This window comes from Mastigoproctus giganteus, chromosome 8 (assembly GCF_048544385.1).
Source record: "Mastigoproctus giganteus isolate SK-2022 chromosome 8, ASM4854438v1, whole genome shotgun sequence".
NCBI lineage: Eukaryota > Metazoa > Arthropoda > Arachnida > Uropygi > Thelyphonidae > Mastigoproctus > Mastigoproctus giganteus.
This window is the reverse complement of record NC_143582.1, coordinates 177,401,493-177,427,766: the sequence shown is the minus strand read 5'-3', so window position 1 is coordinate 177,427,766 and position 26,274 is coordinate 177,401,493. Positions and strand designations below refer to the sequence as shown.

General features: G+C 36.7%; 1 protein-coding gene across 1 annotated transcript in view; it reads left to right on the top strand.

Annotated features, from left to right (window-relative positions):
• The window catches only part of LOC150082032 (uncharacterized), a 97,289-nt gene that overhangs the window by 48,373 nt on the left and 22,642 nt on the right, over positions 1-26,274 (top strand). The window contains exon 4 of the mRNA XM_090379926.1: positions 8,437-8,509. Coding sequence (XP_090236052.1) covers positions 8,437-8,509 — 73 coding nt within the window. The remainder of the gene's footprint in view (positions 1-8,436; positions 8,510-26,274) is intronic.

Sequence of the window (26,274 nt, the reverse complement as noted above, 5' to 3'; positions counted from 1 at the left end):
ATGTCAGATAATCTAGAACGTACTTTAGTGCAAAAGTTTGCCGCAATAGAGAATGTTCACTCGACAGTTGTTGAATGCAAGTTGAATTGTTAATAAAGCATAATATAATTTGTTCAGATTTTCATTTCTTTGTTCAGTACTTAAAAATAACATTAATTCTTGCATAAATTTATTAAAATTTGTTTCTGAAAGTGGAGGACGAGGATTTTTTGCATTTTCTAAAATCGTCTTTAATTCTTCCATTGTCATATGGTGTACAATATTCGCGACATTCTCATTATAATCAGTTTGATTCTCTTTAACTTGAACAATTTCACTTGGAAACAGTCTAATCATTAAGTTTGCAAAATCTATAAGCCGTTTTTTTTGGTAATCTGTTAGCACTTACAAGAAAATCCAAAATGTCTTCAAGATTTTCATTTTGACGTTCATTTATGAGTTTTCATTTTATTTAATAGTCCTTGACATAAATTCCCTGGAATTTCTTCCGATTTTTTTAGCATAAAGTTAACTGCCAAATGTGCTAAATAAAGATTTACATCTTGTCTACTAAGTGCTTCTATAGGTAATTTAATCGGCTTTAAGGAGTTGCTCAAATCATGAAGCAATTGAATGTTCATTTTTTATTAAATCCATATTACCGAGATCTTCAAGAGCTGCTTTAACGAATTGAAACAGTCTTAAAAAAGATAAAATTATATCAAGTAATGAATTCCAATGCGTCTTAACATCTGTGATTAATTCCATTTCATATCTTAATTCACATTTTATTTTCTGTTGTAGAAAACCGTTGCGCACAAATATTTTACTGTTTTTATTACCGAATAAATTACCGAAATTTAACATTAGCATTAGTAGAGGCATTTGATGCAAGAAAGCAAGCTTATGCAGCATCAGCCAAAAAAAAAAAAAAAAAAAAAAAACCCACTTCCACTTCACCCCTCTGTTCGTTCAAAATACCTGTCCAGCTGAGCCTTAAATTTATTTAGGCTATCAACCTCCACTACAAGGGATGGAAGTCTGTTCCACCAACCAACCACCCGCTGGCTAAAGGCAAATTTCCGCACATCTATCCTACATCTGTCTTTCCTCAATTTGAATTTATGCCCTCTCAGGTGATTCTTCTGAGCTAGAGGAAGAATCCCATCAGCATTGAGCATGCTCAAACCATTCAAGGCTTTATACACCTCTATCAGATCACCTCGCTGGTGCCTAGTCTCCAGACACTGTAATTTGCAAAACTTAAGCCTTTCTTCGTAAGAGCACCCCTTTGTTCCATTCACTAATCTTGTTGCCCTTCTCTGTACTCATTCCAGCAGCTCTACATCCTTCTTGAAATGAGGCCTCCAGACCTGTATACAGTACTCTAGGTGTGGCCTGACCATTGCCTTATACAAGGGAATAATCACTTCCTTATCCCTGCTGGAAAAATTCCTGTATATCATTGACAATACTCCATGAGCTACTCTTGCAGCCCGTCTGCACTGCTCAGAGAACTTCATATCTGCCTGCACAACCACCCCCAAGTCCCTTTCATTCTCTACCACTGTCAGTGTAGTACCACAGAGTTGATACGTTGCTCTGGGGTTGCTGTTTCCCACATGTAGCACTTTACATTTGTCAATGTTAAACTTCATTTGCCACCTCTCAGCCCATCTGCTCAACCTTTCCAGATCCTGTTGCAGTAGCATAGTGTCAGTAGTGTCCTTGACAACCCTGCCAACCTTTGTATCGTCTGCAAACTTGGACATTAAGCTTGATATACCATCATTAATATATTATTTATAAATACAGAAAACAATAATGGACCCAACACTGAGCCCTGAGGGACTCCACTAATAACATTAGTCCACGATGAGCAGTGTCCATTGATTACCACTCTCTGTCTTCTCCCCCTCAACCACCCCTTTATCCATAGCAGCAATTTGCCTCCAATGTCACACTGCTCCAATTTGTGTAGCAGTCTTCCATGTGCAACAGTATCAAAAGCCTTTCTAAGGTCCAAGTATATAATATCAAAGCTATTCCCTGCATCCAGTTCTTTTGTGACTGCATCATAGTATCCAATCAAATTGGTCAGGCAAGACTTCCCCTTAACAAAACCATGCTGTGTCCGAGCTATAACTGAAGTCTTGTCTAAATGATCCTGCAGTGCTTCTTTAACCAGTGCCTCCATTAATTTTCCTGGAACAGAAGTTAAGCTCACAGGTCTATAATTACTTGTCAGCCTTTGATCCTCCTTTGTGAATTGGTGTCACATTTGCACATTTCCAGTCTATGGGTACCTCCCCTGAGTCCAAGGAAGCTCTCATAATTATGGCTAAGGGTTTGCTTACTTCCTTTGCTGCCTCCTTTAATATAACTGGATAGATCCCATCCACCCCGGGTGCCTTTCTTGTGTTTATCTTCAACAGTTTCTCCTCCACTTTACTCCCAGTTATTTCAAGATTCTGTAGCTTACTACTAGAGTTGAATACACCTCTGGCATTCCCCTCGCTGAATAACTCCTCATGTGTGATTGTCAATGCAAAATATTCATTTAGTTTGTTAGCTACCTGAGCAGGATCATCAACAGTTGACCCATCAATATCAAGTGGACCAATCTGATTCATCCCCTTCCTTCTAGAGTTTACATAAGTAAAGAACTCTTTGCTGTTTTTCTTTGCATCCCTTGCCAAGGATTTCTCGTAACCTGCCTTTGCCTGCCTAACCTCCTTTGTAACTTGGTTGCATATCAACTTGTATCTATCAGAGGCTTCTGTGTCATGTGTTAATTTGTAAGTATCCCATGCATTTTTCTTCTCTGCCATATGCCTCATTAGTTCATCTGACATCCATTTTGGCCTAAACCTTGAACAATATTTCTTAGTTGGTATGTAAAGCCTAGTAGCTTCCAAGATAAGTTCTTTGAATGCTTCCCATTTTGAATTTGCTGTTGGTAACATCATCAGTTGGTCCCACTGTATAGAATTTAAATACTGTCTCAGTCCATCGTAGTCGCCTTTACGGAAGCAATAACCCTTCCCTTTACCTCTAATGGTAGTTACCTCTTTGAGTAAATCCCACTTCAGCACACTGTGATCACTGCCACCTAGTGGTTCATTTATCTGCAGATTCTTAATGGATGAAGAATCACTGCTGATAATCAAATCCAGAGCATTACTCCCTCTAGTTGCCTCCCGAACATGCTGATGTAGAAAACAATCATCCAATAAATCCACAAAAGCCTTGCTAGTGTGTGAGTGACCAACCCACAAATTCCAGTCAATATCTGGGAAATTAAAATCCCTCATTATAAGACTCTCTGATTTACTGGCCCACTCTATTTCCCTGTACAGTTTCTCATTATACTCATCAGAGTCATTAGGCCTATAGCACACTCCTACTTTCAATTTTGATCTCCCAATGCTTATGTCACACCAAACTGACTCAACACTGCACTGTCCAGCGATGTCGACTGGCTTCACTTCCTTGGTTTTTATGTGTTTCTTAACTAATAGCATAACCCCTCCCCCCTTCCTATCCTGTCTATCCTTTCTGTAGACGTTGTACTCCCCAAATTGCAGTTCTGCATCCCTTATATCTGTGTGACACCACGTCTCTGATATCCCAACAATATCTGCCTTTGATGTTTTGAGCAATACCTGAAATTCATCAAATTTATTTACTAAACTCCAGCATTGGTGTACATGCAAGTATACCTGCACCTGTTTCTATTCTTAGCTACCCTAACACAACCCATGTGTTTACTTGTACCGCAATGGCTCCCAGCAGTCTCTGAAATATCATGCATCTTGTTTTTCAGGCTTCTGCTCATTCTAATAGAAGCAGTGCAAGAATCTCTTTCACCTCTGCCAGTGGCTACTGTCAATCTATTGGTCTTTGTCTCCCCCCAAGCTAGCAGTTTTCCGACCCACCTAACACTGCCTCGATAGCATCAGCAAATATTCTTGCACCCTTTCTATTTAAGTGTATCCCATCCCTGTACAGTCCCTGTACAGTAACAAGTACAGTCCAGGCTGAAAAAAATTCTACCCCTTGAGCCTTGCACAATCTTTCCAGGGCCGAATTGATCGACAAGGCTCTCATCATATACTCCCTCCTATCGTGTCTGGGCAGAATTGCAGACACTTTCAAATTCAACCCCAATTCTCGGCTTTTGTTCAACAGTGTTAACAAATTGAAACAGTCTTAAAAAAGTTAAAATCATATCAAGTAATGAATTCCAATGCGTCTTAACATCTGTGATTAATTCCATTTCATATCTTAATTCACATTTTATTTTCTGTTGTAGAAAACCGTTGCGCACAAATATTTTACTGTTTGACGAACAACTTGAATATTTTTCTTCAAGTCATAAGACTTTGATAACACAGCTCTTCGTCAAAGGAGAAATCATCTTCTGAATAATCTGAATCAGCAAAGTTATCAACTGTTTTAACTTCATTTTCCTCGTAACTCATGCTTTTCTTGTACAAAACATCACATACAGCTAAATGTATTGTATGGTTAAGACACAAATGATATGGTACAGGAGACTCAACCATATTTTAATATAATACTAACACCTCACCAGTTGATCCAACAATGTTTTTCAAAATTGATATTGAAATTTTTCAAATGATTTCTTACAAGTTCTAATTGCAGAGCTGAACATCAATTTTGAATTTGAACTAAACCAAGATTATATGTTACACCATTTCCATGAAGATTAATATTTAAAAATAGTCTCATTTTTGTACTTGTCCACTCATTAAGAGAGAGACACTAAATCATTTACTCTTACTCAATTTTTTCTGTATTAAATTTGTCATTTCTGATTTTTAATTTTATAAAAATTGTGAATCAATTTCATCACATCTTTTTCTGCTTTAGGAAGCTTATAACCTGAATTACAAAGACTTTCTTGAATAAAACTAGAATTTGTAATCGCTCTTACAGATATATTATCAAGCAGCTAATTCCAAAACAATCTCCTCCAAAGATTTTTTAACAAAATAATTATCTAAAATTTTTACTTTTTTGGAAGAACTATATTTTTGTTTTTCATCTTCTGTTTGTAAAATTATTCAGTGTTTAGTTTTTAAAATGTTTTATCATAGTTGAAGTGTTTCCATCTTTGTTTGATAATTTTATTGAACATTTCTTGCATTGGATTTCGGAGTTCGGTCCTGCTGCAAAGTGTTCCCAAACCTTTAAGCTCTTTTCCTTTGGCATAATTTAAAGTTTTTTTTAAAAATTATCTGAAATTGTACAAAAACTAATATTAAATTAGTTTTTGTACATTTTAATAGATATTTAAATAAAGATTAACAAGTAAGTTAACAGGTAAAGATGTGTTTAAAATTTTATATAAGACAAGATAATCATGAGAGTAGAGTAACAAATTTAATTTGTTAAAAGTAAAGGTTATTCCTAGTTATAAATTCGAACTGTTCAGAGAATCTCAGTTTCTGTGAAACTTGATATAATACAGACAATGAAAAATAACTACAAAATAAATCACTTAATATCTAACCTCAGCTTGCAAAAATGCATAAAATGTGCAGAAACAGTAAAGAAACTCTTGTATAAATCTTAAAATATTTGCATCACAATCATTTTTTTGATATGATGCGTTATAAGTTTATGAATGAACTAGATGAATTATTGCAACGCAGTGCCATCTCACATATGAGATGAAAAAAAAAGCAATATTGATTAGATCATAATTATATTTAGAACATTTAACAGGTAAGTGAAGATAACAGTACTTAAAACAACGGAAAAGCAAGATTCAGGCTCATAGAGTCTGAGTATCATAAAAGGCTCATCGAGTTTGAGTACTCTGACTCGAAAAACCCTAGTCATGGGGTATTGCCAATGATATACAGGAATTTTGCTAGTCGGGAAAAGATGATTATCCCTTTGTACAAGGCAGTGGTCAGGCCATGCCTTGAGTACTGCATACAGGTCTGGAGGCCTCATTTTAGGAAGGATATAGATTTGCTTGAGTGAGTATAGAGACAGGCAACAAGATTGGTGAGGGGGAACAAAGGGTTGATCTTACCAAGAAAGGCCTAAGTTCTGTAAATTGCAGTGTCTGGAGACTAGGCACCTGCAAGATGTTCTGATTGAGGTGTATAAGGCATTGAATGCGTTGAGCAGGCATCAATTCTGATGGGATTTTTCCTCTTGCTCAGATTACAAAACTTGAGGGGGCATAAATTCAAATTGAGAAAGACAGTTATAGAATAGATTATGTGGAAATTTGCCTTTAGCCAGTGGGTAGTTGATTGCTGGAACAAACTTCCATCTGTTGTTGTGGAAGTTGAAATTCAAGGAGGAACTGGACAAATGTTTAGAGGGAATGGATGTGTGAAATGTTGGGGTTTTTTTTGGCTGATGCTACATAAGCTTGCTTTCTTGCATCATGTCTCTACTACTTCTCCACTAATGCTGGTGTTCCTCAAGGTTCAGTTCTTTTTCCTACCTTTTTCTTCTTTGTATATTAATGACTTCCTTTCATTGACTGGTTTTCCCTTTTGCTCTTGGCATTACTTTTCTTTTAAACAGCTATAAAAAAGGACATTTAGGTTAGTTAATGAACCCTCTTTCTGTTTGTGCCTTTTCTGTAGATATTTCCGTGGGCTCTGTTCTTCTGAATTGGCTTCTATAATGCCCCCCCCCCCCCCCCCGACTTCTAAACAAGTTTGAATGCATGTCACAACCAGTCAACATTCTTTTCTTTCTTTCTTGTGTTGTCCAACTTCAAACTTACAGAACCAACTTTTTTTTTCCCCTTCAACTGCCATTTTCTGGTACAAACTCCTTTTGCACATCTCTCCTGAAAATTACCATCTACTGAAATTCAAGTCTAATATCAACAAGTATCTTCTTTCATCTTCTCATTCTGTAACCTGTGCACAGTACTAAGTGCCATAGGTTCTAATTCCTTTCATATTTGGGGTTTCATTAAAAAAAAAAATAAAATAAAGAAAAGATGAAATATTACTGTGATAGCAGATGCTGTATGATATTATGAATAAATTTCATAAATTAGTTTGGTATTAGCTGATTTTCTGTTGTGAATTGAGAAGACCCAAGTGTTTCCTGACAACAATTGAAAGTGTGCCAGTTCAAAATAGAATCACTTTTCACATTACCTGCTTATCCCCTCCATAACTTATCTAGTTCTCCCTTGAATTTATTCAGACTACCCACTTCCACTACAACAGATGGAAGTTTTTTCGGCAATCACCCATCTTTTCTCAGTTTGAATTTATGCATCTTCATGCAAGAGGAAGAAAGGGTTTTGCCAAGAGGTTTTGGAAATATCTTTGACAATCAAGTCTGAATAGCATGACATTGTTATAAACAAAACTCAGACTCAACATTTCTTTGAAGAGGTGTGAAGTCTACAACAGTATCTTTCTTTCGTGAAGCGATAAAAATCAGTCAATATCTAGCAGAAAATCTGAACAGAAATCCTAAGTGAATTTTTGAAAACATACTATACTCGGCAAATAATCCTGTCTGTATTTTGATATAAAATGTATGTTTTGTTAGTGAAATTCAATTTATAGTGCAGTGTGTATTTAAAAAAAAAAACACTTGCGGTTTTATTTTTTGAAAATCTGTTTTCTTCCTGATTCTAAATACCTGATTTCCAGCTTTTCGAAAATTAAAACTCCTTTATCAGAATAGATTTACAAAACAAATCATGTGGATTTAAATCAGTCCACATTGGACACTTATATTAAGGTTGATGATCTAATCACATCACAAATTTTAACAGATAACGATATTGAAAAGGTGATGAATCGGATGGATGAGAAAGAGCAAGATGAAGACATTCCAACTATTAGTAAAACACTTCAAGCAGTTAAAATTTTGGATTGTTTTTATAAGAACACAGAGTACAATCATAATATTGTTTCACAGACTGCAGAGAAACTGAATATAATTTGGAAAAAATGGTCAGGAAACAAATCAGATTTCTGTATACCGTAAAAATACTTACATTAATTTGTTTTGTAAATAGTGTTGCATTGCCTATGAACAGTATTTAGTGTAACTGGAGTCATAACTGTGTGATATGTATGCATTGTATATCTGTTAATAAAATTTAATTATTAAAAATTACTAGTTTCAAGTTAATTTAATTGATCTACTAATTTTTAAGGTAAAACATCAACCTCAGTTATAATTTTAATAATATTAGTCTCTTCAGTGGTGCCATAACTGAGTCTGACTGTACAAATTATAACTACAGCATTCTGAGAATGTTGAAAGTACAATGAACATAAACTTGATAGGTAATGATTATCAGGTTTTATCGTTACATATCAGCATTACTTTTGCTAGTTATTGTAATTGTAAATCAGTTTATTTACTTTGTAGTTTGCAATAATCTTGAAGTATGACCACATAATTTATGATAATTAATGTTTGTAGGTGGTTGCATTTATGAAGACTAAGGAATCTGATTTAGAGAGAGAAAAGCAAAAAAGACTTAAAGAAGAAAGGGGTATTTGTTATTCTTTATCATCTGGTTTAGCCCATTTCTTATATTACCCAGCCACAAATCTTATGTATGTATTATTTATGCAGGTGGTATAAATAATTATTGTGCATGTCAAAAATAGTGAAGAAATATGAACCTAACTATATTCTCCTTCATAAGAGTTCAACAACTTTTAATAAAACTTTACGTAAGGAGTTAGGTGACTACGCCATTCTGCATGGTTTTTGATGTTTGTAAACTAATGATGTTTTTAAGTTTTTTTATGCTGATTTCAGAAATGCTATTAATTTCTTTTCTATCACATTCTGTTTTTTTACAGATCACGAGTTATATTACTGAATATTAAGTTAGGAGTAAATGTTGGGAATTTAACTAAATCTTCACACGTTGGCAACACTGCCTTCAGTCATTTGTTTCTTGGCTTTGTGAGCACCATGCACACAGTGTTTATCACTGTGAGTTCAGTTTATTTTTGAGATTATCGTGTCAAACTTGTGCTGATGAGCAAGTGAAATGTCTTCACACAAATGTTGTAACTTATTTTGTTATATTTGTGGAAGTTATGCAGTTCTCAAACAAAGACAAAGGTATTACAGAACTTGTAAAAAATGTGTATTGAGTTATTTTGGAGTGAAACTCTGTAAATAAGATAATGGGCTTCACATAATGTTTGCTGAACCTGTGTTGAAGCATTGAGATTGTAGAAAGTGGTAAAAGGAAGGCTATGCCTTTGACTGGAGCCTACAAACCACTGCGACAAGTATTAACTACTTTTGCGAAGACACTAACTAGTTTTGCATAGTTAATGTAGAGAGATACAGTGCAAAGATTAAGAAGGGCATTTTGTAGCCTAATATTCCATCTGTCATTAGAAGTCTCACATAGAGAATCTGTAATTTCATGCCCTCTACTTATATTGGAGACTGTAGTGGCAGAGAGAGTGCTGAAAGTGAAGCTTTCGACAATGAAACTGAAGTCTACATGCCTGAATACATATGAGTCCACTCCTCAACTGATTTCACACCATGAACTCAGTGATCTGGTAAGAGATTTAAATTTACCTATTTGCAGGACTCCTTGGTTCTAGACTTAAGTCAAAAAATCTTCCAGCACATGGTACAGATGCAGAGAATGAGAATCTAGTCTCCTACTTTTGTGAGGATGATTCTATGTTTTTTTGCAGCAATATATTAATGAACTATTTTGGAATTAGTTGGTCCTACACAGTGAAGACTTTTTATTAACTCATCAAAGACGAGTCTCAAAGGTTGTTGCTCTTCAATGGAAATAAGTATGGGTCAGTTCCATAGCTCACTCTGTGCATTTGAAAGAAACATATCAGAACTTGAAAATTGTTGACAAATATTAAGTATGAAAAACATGGTTGATTGGTCTGTGCTGACTTTAGAGTGATAAGCATGTTACTTGGGCAGGTATCTGGCTACACAAAAATTCCATTCCTTGATTTTTGTGTGAGTGGGACAGTCGAACAAGGAGTAAGCTCTGGCTTAGTAATATAATCATAGTATTTGCTGTATAGTGCAAGGAAGCCACAGGCTTTTGCTGCACTGGCAAAAAAACAAACAAACAAACAAATAGATAATAAAATACAAATTTTATGCTTCCCTCCTCACACACTTATCCAGTTGACCTTTGAATTTATTCAAACTGTCAGCCTTAATTATCTGAGAGGGCAACTTGTTCCAGCAGTCAACAACTCATTGGCTAAAAGAAAACTTCCTACAATCTAATCTAAACCTCAACCCCTGTAATTTGAATTTATGAACCCTAGTCCTGCAATTATTTATAACAGTGAGAATTCCACCTTCATTCATTTTACTAATCCCTCTCACAGCCTTATAAACCTCAATCAGGTTACCTCTGAGGTGTTTGGTTGCTAAGCTCTGTAGCCCACATAATCAGTCTTTCCTCATATGGTTGTCCTTCTGCCAATCTCACCATTCAAGTTGTCTTTGGATCCTTTCAAGAAACTGTTTTTTCAGATGAGGTCTCCATACTTGAACACAGTATTCCAAATAGAAAGAAAATACAAATTATAATCAAAGAAAAATCAAATTCTTTTGATTTTTCAAAAGAAAATTTTTGTAATTTTTGAAGAAACCTGATGTGATGGAAACAAATGATGGAAGTCATTTTTGAAATCAGCATTAGAAATTGATTCAGAAACACCCACCCTTTTCTGAGAAAACATCAATGAGTTTTTTAATAATGCAGAATAGTGTTATTTAGATTTTCCCAGAACTGTATCAAGATGAGGTAATGGCATTGTGTATTGCTTGTGGTTCATTTAAGACATGTAAACCTGTAAATAGGCTAGAGAAATAGTTTATTATGTATGCCCATATTTACAGATAAAGGAGAATGAAAAGAGTGATCATGTTATTGAGGTAAGTATGGGAACCGGAATATGCTATTCACCAGTTTCTAGGCCCTTCCTTAATACAAAAAAGTCTTGTCATTTCACTTACATTCTAACAATGATTATTGCTGTTCAAGAATAACTACAAAGGGTACTAGGAAAGTTTTGCAATACAGCTTTGTTTATTTAATTTTTTCAAAGTAATTTCCTCTACATTCAATACACCTCTCCATCCTCCGAAACCAATCTTTAAACCAGTTCTGCCAAGTTTCACTAGGGAGTAAAGCACACTCGTTGTCCCAAGCCCGTAGAAGGTCCTCATCACTGGAAAACCGCCTCCCTTTTAGCTTCATTTTCACATGCGGGAACAGTGCAAAGTCGCAGGGAGCAAGGTCTGGACTGTAGGGAGGGTGCTCGAGAAGTTTCAGTCCTGTCGTGGTCAAATATTCGGTGCAGGCTTTGGCGCGGTGAGCTGGAGCATTATCGTGATGGAGGTACCAGGTGTCCATTCTTGACTTTGGCCGCAGGTTCTTCATAGATCCAATGACTTTAGGCAGGCATTGTTCAGTATACCACTTAGCTGTGACTGTCTTCTACGTGTCCAAAACGACATGTTCCACAATTCCACTAGATTTGAAAAATACAGCTATCATTTTCTTCTTTACAGATCGGGATTTTCTGACAATTACGGGTGTGTCGTCATCATCAAAGACCCAAACTTTGTTTTGAGCCTTGGTCGGCAGATCGTAATAGTACAGCCAAGTCTTGTCACCTGTCACGATGTTGTTCACATACCGAGATTGTCCCTTATCAAACTTTTTTAACATCTCCCGGCACCAAGTCACACGTCGTGTCATCTGCTCTTCAGTCAGTTGATGCGGCACCCAGAGAGAACAAAGTTTCTTCACGTGCAAATGATCTTGCAGAATCGAACGAATTGCTGGTGCATTTAGGCCCAAAGTATCCTCTATCTGTTGGTAGGTCACTCACCTGTTTTCGTCAAGCATTTTCCTCACAGCAGTAACGTTTTCCTCCGTAACTGATGTTCGTGGCCTTCCCGGCCTCTCAGAATCCTCCAGAGTGAAATTTCCCCTTTGGAATTCTGTATACCACCTGAATATCGTTGTACGATGTGGACAATCATCATCTAGTGCAAGAGTCATTTCTTCTAAGCACTGGTCTATGGTTAAACCACGCACGAAATTATACCGCAAAACTGTCCTTATCTCATTTCGTGACCACGATGCCATCGCAAGCACTTTACACTCTCACTACTAATGAATAACTGAGCCCATCGACTTGGCGCGGCGGCTACTATGCACGTATGAACATGTCTCAACAAGCAGCTTCCTGTGATTCATTGTTGCGTCATATTGCAAAACTTTCCTAGTACCCTTTGTACTTATTACTTACCCTTATGCTAAGTAAACAAGTGGACATGACTAGGAAAGTTGTCACTTTCACCATGCCCACTTGTTAACTTAGCATGAAGATTTATTTGGCTAGAAAAGTGACAACTTTTCCAGCCAATCAACTAAAAATGGAAAAGAATGAGAGTAGTTATTCCTGTTAAAACAGTAGTGATTCTTGTTAGAATGTAAATTGCATACTTGTTCAACTTGCATGAGGGTATTTCTCTTTATTGTTTACTGTTAACATAAGTGGAGCTATCAATTTAGTATTAGCAGTTTAGCAGTTCCTTTCAGCCCACAATACAGTTGTGTACTGAAAGAAACTGAAGGTTAATTTCTATTATTCACAAAAAAAGGAAATAAAATGAAGTAAAAGCAGTTCTGATGTGTGCAAGGTAAAGGGCATGCTTTATTATCTAGGTAACTATAACTGTGGAGCGGTAACACTTTACTGCATGTGATAGAGTTAATAATTTGGAATTCATGTGGATTCCCCCCCCCCCTACTGAGGTCTTTATGACTGATCTAGAATTAGACGCTATAGCTACATTCAGACATATCTAAGCTGTGGGCCCAATGTATGAATGAGATATTTCTAGTCTAGTGCTACAACAGAGGCTTTGTGCAAGTTTCCACTTGCACATCAGCAGCCTACATGAAAGCAACTTCAAACTGGAAGAACACAACTCCCTTCTATTCTTGAATGTACTTAAAAAAAACAAAAAAAACCACAATTTTCATTACAATAGCCAAGATAAAATGGATCCATTGACACAATAATTATCCAGAATCCATCTATACTTTATTAGTAACAGAAATTAATTCATTTTGTAGAATTCTTTGTTTGAACTCTAGCTATATACCATACAGTTGGACATCCAGATTCAAATTGCCATTTTTACCTATATAAAACTCAATAAGAAATTTTGAAACCTTTGACATTATTACAGATTAAAACTGTTCCTTATAGCCTATGGGAGTTCCCTTTTATATAGCATACAGGTCAGAAAATCTGGGATTTCATTAGCATTAAAATCTGTAACTGTTTGTGACTTACCTTACAAATGATGAAACTAATTTAAAAAATTCTTTTTAGTATTGTCAATTTCCAGAATTACTAATTCAATATAAGTAGAGTTTCAAAGTACATGAGTTTGGGGCCCCCCACATATAAAAACTATTGCACTAAGGTAAAATATTAATGTAAAACTAGGCACACGCACATAAATAATTGTATGCATGTATATAAACTTTTTGTAAATTGGATGTACATAAATCTTAAAGTATAGTCACGATGAGTCTATCCTTATAAAGATACACACATTATAGTTATTAATCCATAAGGTACCATATAGTTCAAGTAAAGAACTCTTACTCTTCTGAACATCAAGCCATTTGCTACATATTTGATGTGACATTGACCTTTCCTTCTTACCCCTCTCACATGTCAGTGGCTACCATCACAAAACAGAGAAACTATAACTACGAGTCACGATACAGGTATGGATAAGGAGGATGGTTGCACATGAGCTGGGTTGTGCACTCAAAGATTGTGCTTTGAGAACCCTACTGTAATTATTGAATTATTCCTTAATTCCGATTTGAATTAATTTAAATATCAAATTCGCTGTTTACAGATATGCTGTTCTAATAGTGACCACCAATTTTAGTTAAATGCTAGTGCATGAGGTGAGTTACTTAAAAAGAAGCTCTTGCTATTTTTAATATTAGATTAATAAGACAGTAACTAGCAGTCATTGGGCTATAGTTAATGTCTGCCTAATACAAGATAAATATAGCAATATTATTAATTTTGATCAAAATCAAGTATGTGACATAGGCATAAGCTCCAGTTGTACATAGAAAATTACTGTACATGTCGGAACAACATGTACAGCAATCTAAAATTAAAAATTTAAAATCCCCATTATAAGACATTCTGCTTTGCTGGTCCACTCTTTTTCTGTATAGTTAGTTTTATACTCATCACAGTCATTTGGCCTATACATTCCTATTCTCATTTTTGCATATGTCACACCAAACTGACACCTAACATTACACTTTACCTACATCAACTGGATGCACTTTTTTAGATTGTGTACCTCTGAACCCAAAGCATGACTCCCCCACCGTTTTTAGTCATCCGGCTGAGCCTTATACACTCAGTCAGATTTCATCCGACAGTGACCATGTGTCTGCTGTTTTTAGCTTTTTAAAATCAATAAATGTTTTTTCTCGTATATAAAATTTACATTTTATTGTGATTTTCTATTGATTTATCTTTTATACATTTGTTATATATTTTGACATAAGGTATAAGGTATGTTAGTGTCTAACGGCTCCTGGGATTTCTCCCATCTCCGCGGGTGTACATTGTATCGGGGCCAGAGATTTGAAGTGTGTGGGGGTCATGTGCTGTATATTGTGTTGTGCCCTTTGTTCCTCCGGTCTATTAGCCGCCGAGCCTCTAGTGGGACCCGACGTTACCACACCATGCCACGGGGAGGCTGACCGGGTGTACCACTGTAGCTAGAGTACTCTGGCGGGTCCTGCCACCTACTTTCCTGGGATTTCAGTGGCTAGGACCAGATTTGAGAATGAGATGATCGCTGTTTCTTGAGCAACGGTTGTAATTTTAACAGAGCGTAGGGTTGTTTGCTGATAACTTGTTCTAGGGCCAAATAGGTCGGGCAGTAATTTTGATGTTTTTAGATTTAGACCTGTGGGGAATGCGTGTGTGTGTATATATAAATATATGTATATACACACACACACGCACACACATAAATATATATATATATATAAACTAAATAAAAATAAAAAAAAACGTTGTGCAAGAGAAAAGTAAGGGAGGAAGGCAGAAAACTGGAGGGTAGGAAACAGAAGAAAGGGGCCAATAGGGAAGATGGCCCCTGATGACAGTGTGGCATGCCCAGTGCCTCACCAGAGAGAGGAGTGAAAAAAATCATTCTGTAAGAGAAAAATAGGGGGGGGGGGAGTAAAGAACGGATGGCAGGAAACAGAAGAAAGAAGCCGAAAAAAAAAAAAATAAATAAAAAAATAAAATAAAAAATGAGAGAGAGATATACTCCGCAAGTTCAGGGTAGGTACAGCTAGCACGGCCAGTTAGTTGGAGCCGACAACTTGCTGGAAATCCAGCAGTGTGAGTGCTGCTATGGTGGATGGGTCATGTTCAGTAAGGTCTAGTTCAGGTGCCGTCATTGGGGCTCCATTTGGTGAGTCTGTGTCGCATCCAGACTGAAGGCTGGTCCAGTAGTCCATCAGAACGAACAGTGTGGGTGGTCAAAACCGGGAGTCCAAGATTGATGGTCAAGTCCAAGGATCGATGCTAGGCCTCTTCTTGATGAAATGTCACATCTGGTCGAGAGAAGTTTGTCCAGAAATCAATGATGAGGAATTTGTCAAGGTATGTGCGGACCCTGTCTTTTATTGCACTGCTGGTCAAGTCTTGTGCAAGTTGGTCCAAGGCGTTAGCATCCATGGCTCAATGATGCGTAGCAACAATTGGCAGTCATGGTTGTTATGACCTATTGATTCGGATACTAAGGTGGTGGTAGCGCTTTCTGCCTGGTAAATAAGTCCATTGCAAATTGAGTCAGAGCTCGGTAAGTTTCTTCATTCTGTAGGGTGAGGTGTTCTTGATTTTGGTAGTTGAAGCGTAGTTTTGTTATTAGGATCCTCCTGAAGTCCTCGTAGATTTCACAGCAGTGGGCAAGGTGCTCCCACGTCTGATCCTCTCCACAGTGGCAGCGGGGTGAGTCTGAAATTCTGAAGTCATGTAGTTTTTTCTGGAAGGAGCCATGTCCAGTGAGGAGGTAGGTAGCATAGAGTCCTGGTGAAAACCAGACAGGTGTGAGGGGGTAGGAGGCCCTGACATCAGGGAGGAATCTTTTGGTGACAGCGCCTTTAGTTGATGCCTGCCATCTTTCTTGCCAGGTGTCTGTTAGATGTTCATTAAGTCTCTTCTTTTCAGCATTTCTATTATTTGCTGGGTCAGTGGTGAAACCTGCACAAGTAACTGCTCTTCCTTTGGCTATTTGGTAGAGCAACCCATGACGAACAATCTCCAGGTCCAGTGGAAGAGATCCAGTGAGGACCTGGAGCGCATGGGTGCTGACAGTGCGACAGGCATGCGAGGACAGAAGGAGAAGAGAGCGCTGGATAGTTCCTAGGCGCGATCTGTTTACTACGGTATTGGCCTTCTTGTACCAGACTCCAGAAGCATAGGTGATAACCGGGATGAAAACTGCCTTATAGAAGAGTGACAGTGTTCTCTTCTTTAAGCCCCAGTCCTTCCGGGCAACTCTTGAGACTTGGGCAGCATACTTCCTGATCTTAATCCTGAGTTGGTCTAGATGAGGAGTGAAGGAAAGGTTTTTGTCTAAGATCAAACCTAGATATTTAAGCTCTGTTTTTAGTTTTACTGTAACACCATTGACCTTGATTTGGGGTGGTCTTCTCAAATCAAGGGTGCCTTTTAGTAGGATCGAATTGGTTTTCTCTGGGGAGATCTTTAGGTTGTTATGCTCTGCCCAAGCTTGAAGGGTGGAGATGGCGTGGTTGGCAGTTGCTTCTAGTTGGGTTCTGTTATTGGCAGAAAAGAGCATGACCAGGTCATCTGCATAGGCCTGGGTTTGTACATTGTTGAGTTTGGTGTTCAGGAAATCATCCAGCACCAGATTCCAGAGGAGAGGCCCCAGGACAGATCCCTGAGGGCATCCCCTGAAGACTGGTCTGGAGACACTGCAGTGGGGAGCAGACACGACAACTCGCCGGTCCTGGAGATAGGTCTTGATGCATCTATATAAGTTTTCTGGGACATGCGCTCTTCGGAGCCTGCCCAGGACGCTGGGCCACCAGAGGGAATCGAAGGCACCAGCAAAGTCAAAGGAGATTAGTAGAAAGTATTTGGAGTTGCAGTTGGTAGCAGCTTCAATGATTGTTTCCAGTGCATCAATCGTGGAGCGTCCTTTCCGGAAACGGTACTGCTTAGGTGAGGAGAGACCAGCGTCATTGTAGTGGGCTTCTATTCTATGGGAGATCATCCGTTCGAGAAGTTTGCTGAAGACTGGCAGCAGTGCAATGGGCCGGTAAGATTGTGGCAGATCATGTGGTTTGGTTGCATTCTTCAATATAAGTCTAAGGATTGCAGTCCTCCATTGTGTGGGGAAGAATCCTTGGTGGAGACAGTGGTTTAACAGGTTGAGTATTGTAGTGGGAATAAGTTCAATGGCCTTCTGGACGATTTCTGGATCGAGCATGTCTCTGCCCGGAGCCTTCTTGTTTCTGATTCTAGATGCAGCTAAGTTGAGCTCGGTTGTGGTGAAGGGTTCTTCAATTGCAGATGTGTGATATGTTTCATTTTCCGTGCAGAGCTGTAGCTGTTCCGGTGTGTGTGGGTCAGCAGGCTGCTGGAATGTAGCGTCTAGATGACCTAAGTAATTAGGTCACTGAAAGTTTAAAATTTTTTATATATGACCTGGTCTTGGCGCATTTAGCCTTAGTTGCTAATGCGCCAATAAAATCAAAACCAACCAACCAATCAACCCCTCTACCCGTCCTGTCTGTCCTTTCTCCATCTCTTTATGTTAATATGGGCCAATAATAAAATGTAACAGTAATTGCTTAAAAAGGGAATAATTATAGTATTATGGATTAAGCAGCCAGATATAGCAACACAACTAGTATGTTCTAGCTTTTAAATTTGTAATATATTGCAAATGGATATAGTGTTGCCTGTGCATTGTTCCATTGGAAACAATGGTTATTGGTAAAAAAAGGTATTCATTTTCTTTGAGGTTTTCATTTAGATGCCTTAACCTGGCAATGCTTGAAAGGAACCTAAGAGCTCCTTCTGAAACAGTTCATTCAAGGTAAACGACAAAAGTTCAAACTGTAGAGATATATAGTTTGAAGTTTTGCTGTAGGAGCATTCTAGCAATAAATTTTGCTTAATAGCTGTATTGGTACCTCACAGATGCTTCCCAAAAAAATTTTTTTTCTTCTATTTTGATTATATATGTATATAATTACATTTATATACATAAAAATGTTCAAATGCATAATTTAGAAATTTTGCTTGCTTAACACATTCATTGCTTTCTCATTCAAATTTGTGGCTTTGGATTTTGAATCTGCTTGAAGGGAAAACCACTCTACTTTTAGAACTTCCAATTTGAACAAGAAAAACAGATATTTTTGTCAGTCAACCTTCAAAAAGATGACTGGAGGCTGATTAACTCAGTCATAGTGAAAAGAAAGCCCTAAAATGTCTCTGCTCTTTTCAACCCAGATTGACTCAATCCCATGGTTTTCAATCTTGCATCAAAAAGGTCGTCAGAAAAGTCAGAAGCAAAAGTGTTAACAGCACAAGAAATTTGAAGTGTGAAAATGGAAGCAACTAATAGCATTTAATATTAATATACATATTGAAAAAAGTGTGTGTGTGTGTGTGTGTGTGTGTGTGTTTATACACAGAAGTTGGATTTGCATTAGTAGCACCTACTTGTGCAGGAATGGACTAATCTGATGCTGGTGAAGGCTCAAAGTTGGGAATGGCTGATATGTAGTAGTGGCATGTGATGCAAGAAAGCAAGTGTATGAGCTTATGCAGCATCAGCCAAAAAAAAAAAAAAAATAAATAAATAAAATAACAAAACAATCCCCTCTAAATGTTTGTCCAGTTCCTCCTTAAATTTATTTAACCTATCAACTTCCACAATGACAGATGGAAGTTTGTTCCAGCAATTAACCATCTGCTGGCTAAAGGCAAATTTCTGCACATCTATTCTGCATCTGTCCTTCCTCAATTTCAATCGTGTGTGAACTACCATATGGTTGTAGTTTGCACACGTGATAATCACTTTTTTGAGTGTCTACAAGGAATAATGGGTTGGTGCCATCTTTCCAACTTTGAATGTGGAATGAGAGTGAGGGCAAGATGTGCAGATGTATCTTGATAACATCCAACATGTTTAAGTGCTCCCATTTTGTGGTGCGAAGTCTACAATGACTGCTTCAACAGAAGCCACACAACCAGCCAAAGGTCACGCAGGTAGCCACTTGTAGTCGATACCTGTGGTGAATGCAGTGTGTTTCGTTTTGTACCATAGATTCTGTGTGTTAGTGTACCTACTAGCTAACCACCCAGTACGATGTAACAATAGCAAGACTTAAAGAAGAAAGGGGACACAACAAACATGGAGTATATGCCTGGCATTAGATCATGCAGGCTATGGTAGCCAACAGCTGTCATGGGTACCCGTGCTTGTTGTGAGACACAAACTGCACCTTACACGGGCACATTAGTACCAACACTGGACCATCACATGTGGAAGCCTGTCACCTGGTCTGATGAATCCCATTTCCAACTCTGTCATGCTAATGGAGAAAGCAGCATAAAGCCATGTTACTTGGATGTTTGGTGGTTGGCAAGCTTGGAGTCAGTGATGTTATAGTTTGGGGACTGTTTTCATGGCCCGTCTTGTGTCTTCTGATCATCATTAATCAACAACTTGATTAGAATGCCTACCTCTCTGTTATCACTGACCAAGTACGTCTCCTCATGATGATAATGTATCCAGGAACTCTGACATCCATGAAGACAGTGTGCCATGATAAGGCCTGGCAGGTTACTGACTGGTTTTGGGACACGACAATGAATTCTCTCTCTCTCCTCCCAACTCACTATTTTTGCTAAGTTGAGAATGTTTTGGACCTACCACGAAAGGACATTCGATGCTATGACTATCCCCCTGACAATTTGTGGGCATTACTCTGGAGATATTGTGCAATGCCTGGTAACATCACCACAGGGCACCCTGCAACACTTTGTGGATTTCATGCCAAGACGTCTACAAACTCTATTACAGGCAAAACGCAAACCTACCAGGTATTAGGTGGATATTGTTAATGCAAAGCCAACTCTGGTGTTTTTTTTTTTTTTTTTTTTTTTGGAAAATATTTATATACATATTTTAGCAGAAATATGTGCACGGACATAATTTTTAAATTTCACATGCTTGATGATTTTATAAACTGGAAAATGGGGGATATTAATACCTTCTTTTTTATATTTCATACTTATGTTTATTTCTTATTTTTAGCAGAATTAATTGAGCATCCACTGCCCGAATGTTACACTTTCCCCCATAGTTGAAATGTTTTTTTTTTTTTTAGTGTTCTTCAGCTGATCTGACCTGAAGCAGTTGCTGCAAATTCTGATAAACTGGCGTTGGATTGCCACAAATTATTTGCTTAAGAACGTCTTTAATTTTTTGTTAATATCCTGTAATTTACACTATCATTAAAAAATAATTTTGGTGTACCATGTTAAATTTCAGCAGTGAAGGAAAGCTGTATATTGAAAGGCAAATGATTATAATAATGTTTGAATTATTTCAAAAAATTACATGACATAATTTCAAAATTATGCAACCAATTTTGCTAAGAGGTCAATTTTAGCTGCTGTTCCACAGCTTCAGTCAATATGACTGCTGTTTAGCTGCATTCATCTGTTCAAAATCAAGTTTTGAATTTTTAATTAATGGCCACTGCTCTTCTTGGTTTGATGTTACAAGTGGGGTACCACATCAGCAGTATTGAGCCCATTACTGTTTTTAATATTTAATAACAAATTGATATAGGAATTTCATGTTTTTTGTCTTAATTTTGCTGATGATATGAAGGTGAGCAAGGTGGTTAATGGCAGGAATCAGTATGCTGCTTTAAGATCTGTGTAAACTAGGAAGGTGGGCTAAAAATGGCAGTTTAGGTTTAATACTGAAATTGGGTAGCAGTAATTTTGAATAACCTACCAATTTGGTTGTACTAAACTCAAGATAATTGATAAGGAAAAATCCCCTGGTTAAGATAACCTGGGATAAACTTGTACAGTCTGACAAAGTTTGCATAACTGTTTCGATTGCTAAAACAGCTCATGAGGTTCCATTGGTGTTATACAGACCTGTGCTGGTGGGGACAAAAAAAATATAATTATCCCATTGTATAAGACAGTGGTTAGGTTACATCTGGAATACTGCATACAAGTTTGGAAACCTCATTTTAGGAATGATGTAGATCTCTTGTACAGGTGCAGAGAAGAGTAACAGTACAAAGGTTTGTACTCTTATGAAGAAAAACTTGTTCTGTAAATTGCAGCATCTGGAAACTCAACATCTGTATGGCGATGCACTTCATCTAATTGAAGTGTATAAGGCTTTAAAGGGATGGTTAAGCAAGGTAAACTAAATGCTGATGGCATCTTTACTCTTTCTCAGATGACATTCACACAAGGGGATATAAATGAATAAATAAAATTGATTGTGGTATAGATGTGCAGGAATTTGTATTCAGTCAGAAAATAATTGATAGTTTGAAAACATTTTTGCATTGTGGAAGTGGGTATTTCAAATAAATTTTATTAGGCATGGACAAATTATAATGGTCAAGATGATTTTTATGCCTGCTAATATATTAGCTGTGTGCATTCAGCTTTTATGTGTAGATTTCAAAAATAATTATTCTTAATTTCACACTTCACAATTTCTGCATATACAGCTTTTTGTGTTTACCCATCATATCACACATCTCATTACACTTAAGGATATAGGAATGTCAATGATCTGTTTGTATTACTTGCAAATATAGTAATGTATGCACATGTCATAAATGGCACTAATGTTGGGAAAGGTAGCATGTTGCCTTGTTTGTCTGACTCCCACCTCTCAGTAACAGAAAGGCATTTGTACAGTTGCAAGTACATCTGAAGTGTTTAACTGTGTATCTATTGCATATTGTTTTGTTTCTCCTGTGTTTTGCTTAGCATTGAATTGTTAAAATGTTTAAGCAGAAGTAAAGGAAGTGTCTGAATCACTCTGAATTTCTGCTATGTGTGTGGACAGTTTACAATCGTTTAAAATGTTATGAAACGTTAAAATGTTACAATAAAAACTCATTTAGGAAAAAAATCTACAGTATTGCCAAACAAGCATGTTTGTATTCTGGTTGCAACATTGGTTATCAGGACAAAGTTGAGCTCCACATGTGTGTATTACTTGCACCATAAGTCTGAGGCTAACAGGGAAAATTAAAAGTGCTTTTTTGCTGTTCAATCACATTGATTGTTATTTTGATTGTTCAAACTATGCAGCAATCACAGCATCATCTGCAGTAAAGGCCTATTTCACATAATGAAGAACTATTGATACCAAATCCCCCAAAATCATGGGATAAAGAAAGCAGTTATTTAGGATTGTATTTCAGACATTCAACAATTTGTACTACCAACCAGAAAATTATCACATGCCACACTTAAGTAAGAAGAGTTGAGTGACTTAGTTTATGATTTAAATTTATTAAAGAGCAAGCAGTTCTTGGTTACAATGGTGGACGTTACTTGAAGCAGGAACTAAAATTTCAGTATATTGAAAATGTCACAAGGTGTTCCAAAAGATTTCATTATAGAAGACAGTATGTGTTTCTATAAAGGTGTTATGGTCTTTCTGAATGAACTGGCCTTTGAACACAATCTTAATGAATGACATATATGTATTGATGCCTTAAAATTAAGTTTAAAAACCGTTTTGATGTGCAATGGAACTGCATTCCTATTAGTTCCAATAATTCATGCTGTTGACGTGAAAGAAACATATGAAAGTATATTCAAGATCCTGAGTGCAGTAAAGTACCATGGCTTTGCTTGGAATGACAGTGTTAGTATTAAGGTAATTGGATATACTCATTGTCTACAGGGAGGCTTCACAAAATACTGCCCTTTTTCTGTTTGTGGGACAATTGTGCAAAACACACACACATAGATTGTGCAGTGGTGGGAAAAGAGGGAGGAATAGTTACTATTGAGAAGTAATAAAAAATGTTTCATTTGGCAAACCAAAGAAAGTTCTTCCATTTTTGTGTATAAAGCTTGGATTAATAGGAAGAATTTTGTTAAGACTGGAAATGACAAAACTGAAAGAAGGAATTTTCATTAGAGCTCAAATAAAAAATTCTCCATTTAAAGGCAGTTTGCATGGATTTGAAAGGAGGAAAGAAGATAAATATGAATCTCTGGCGTCAACTTTACTGCAATGTTATAAAGATATGGTCTTTGAAAATTCATTTTTTTCATTGCCATCTTTGTGTCATCCTCAGTCTGTAAAATGTAAGTGGTGTGTTTCATCAGGACATATCCACAATGGAAAAGCAGTACCAAGGTCACTGGGGTATGCCACGATTGGATATTACTCTTTAAGAGGGAAAAAATATGGACTATAAGGAACTCTTTGGGTAGAAAACTATTTCTAAGGAAATAGAATGTACATAGTACATTATATGTTTGATTAAAGATATAATTTTGGTGATTTTTGAATCAGCAAATCAATTTCCTGTAGAATCTATCTTTTGTTGCTCTGGTGGTACTTTTTTGTTTTTCACCAGTGTTATTAGAAGGAATAGGCAAATGAAATATTTTTTGTTGATTCTATTAATGGGTACCAAAACTTAATAGCCATACAAAGATGGTATTTGGCAGCACAAGAGACAATATAATTTTCAAATATTTGAGAAGTACACACCTTCAAAACGTGCTTAGGTGACTTTTAATAAATAAAATTAACATGAGCAGGGAAAATTTAATATTCAGATTGAGCTATCTCATAATCAGTTAATAGCTTTATTTTAACTACATTTAACTCATTAATGAATAAAGTAAAAAAAAAATTTACTCATTGTAAACTGATGGAGGAAAATACAGCCAGAAAAAACTAGAGCTGAATTTTATGATTAATTTCATATCTTAGGATCTGTTTAAAAAATAGGCTAGCAGATTTTTTGGAGGCGAAACTCCCAGTAGTGAAATGGCACCTGAATAAAGGCACAAATTTTTTTTTTTTTCCTCTAGCCCTGGGAATTTTTGTACTGAGCTTTTGTTCTTGAAATATTCTAACTGATATTAAATATTTGGCTTCTGCCCAGAAGTTATTTTTTTTAATAATAATTTCCTATTGAGGTATTATTTGGAGACATCAATTTTCCCAGTCCATATTTTCTCAGAAGCCACAGTTCAAGTTTTAAAGCGTTTGCATATGGCCCGTGAGCCACAGTTCAGCCACATCTGTTATATAAGCTTTGCTTCCGTGCATCATGTTGCTAATACTAAACTGAAAGTTACAAAATAACAATCGCGTCGCCTCTGTGGGCAGGAGCAGCAGTGCTTAGCACACACTTCTTGATTAGACCGGGTTCGAGCCCGTGACCACCAAATATGGAGGATGCGGAAAGGTCAGGGAATGACCACCGCATATCCCGGAGCAATATGGCCTTAGTTGCTAATGCTCCTTAAAAAAACCAAAATAACAATCATAACATGCTATGCATTCTTTGCTTTCAAATTAGGCACCTCCGTAGCCAGGTGGTAAGGAGAAGCGTGTGCTACGCACTGCTTCTAATCAAGAAACAGTGCGTAGCACATGCTTCTTGATTAGACCGGGGTTCGAGCCTGTCACCACCAAATACAGTGGATGCGGAAAAACCACCGCATATCCCGGAGCAATATGGCCTTAGTTGCTAATGCTCCTAAAAACCAAATAACAAATAACAAACAAAGCTTTCAAATTTGCATGGAAACATGTACACTGATTGTCATTATCTAAATATTTATTACAATCATGCATAACTGATATAAATTCCAAAAATATATTGTAAAATCATCTGTAATGTGAATTGTATTAAAGTGTATTGTAATGTGAATTTTGTCACTCCCATTTCTGTAATGTATGGTTTTCTTAATGTAAGTCAATCCTTTCAGTAGTGAGTTTGCTGAACTTAATATCACATAGTTAGGTTTGGTGAAATGAGTTTTCTGCTAGGGGCATGCTTTGTGTGGAGGGAGTTTTAGTGGAAATTAAGTTTAGTAAAAAAAAAAAACCTTTGAACATAAATATTTCTAAATGTTAATTTGTTCATATTCTTCTGACTGTTACCCAAAACTTGAGTGAATTTATTGCCAAAAATCAGATCAGAATAATAATTTAAGCTAACATTGGGTAATAAAGTCAAAATATGTACAAATTAAAATTTAAAGATATTAAGTTTAAATATAAATTTAAAAGATATTGAATCAAAAAAAAAAAAAGAAAGTTACTTTATTCATTTGATGCAGTGATATCCACTACCTCTATGTATAACTTGAATCAATTTCATCAACTACTGGAATTGATGAAACTTAATCAAGTTATACATAAATACATAAAATTTCTAGCATGCATAAGCCCTGCTCAGACAACTAATATAACCTAATGATATATTCATCACCACTCTAGTTTCTCCTCTGATTCACAAGGGAAATAAAGCAAAAAAAAAAAAAAGAAAAAAAAGCTTTTATAATTAACATAAAAGCTATTTTTTGCAACCATATATTAGTTGAAGACAAGCAAGAGATGGCAGTACATACTAGAAGATTACAAGATACTTTATACATAATGAACGTATTATTTGAAGTGAACTTCACAAAAGATATACAGGATGTATATATTTTGAAAACTTGTATGAAACATGGATCTAGTTCTGAATAATTATGGAGTTATATGATGATTTTCAGATCTTCGGCAATGGTCAGGCCACACCTTGAGTACTGCATGCAGATCTGGAGGTCTCATTTTAGGAAGGATGTAGAGCTACTAAATGAGTACAGAGAAGGGCAATGAGATTGGTGGGGAAACAAAGGGTTGCTCTTATCAAGAAAAGCTTAAGTTCTGCAAATTGCAGCGTCTGGAGACTAGGCACCTGCAAGGTGATCTGATTGAGGTGTATAATGCCTTGAAGAGTTTGTTGTTGTGGAAGTTGATAGCTTAAATAAATTCAAGGAAGAACTGCACAAACATTTTGGAGCAAATGGATGGGTGAAATGGGAAGTGGTTTTTTTTTTTTTTTTTTTTTTTTTTGGCTGATGCTGTATA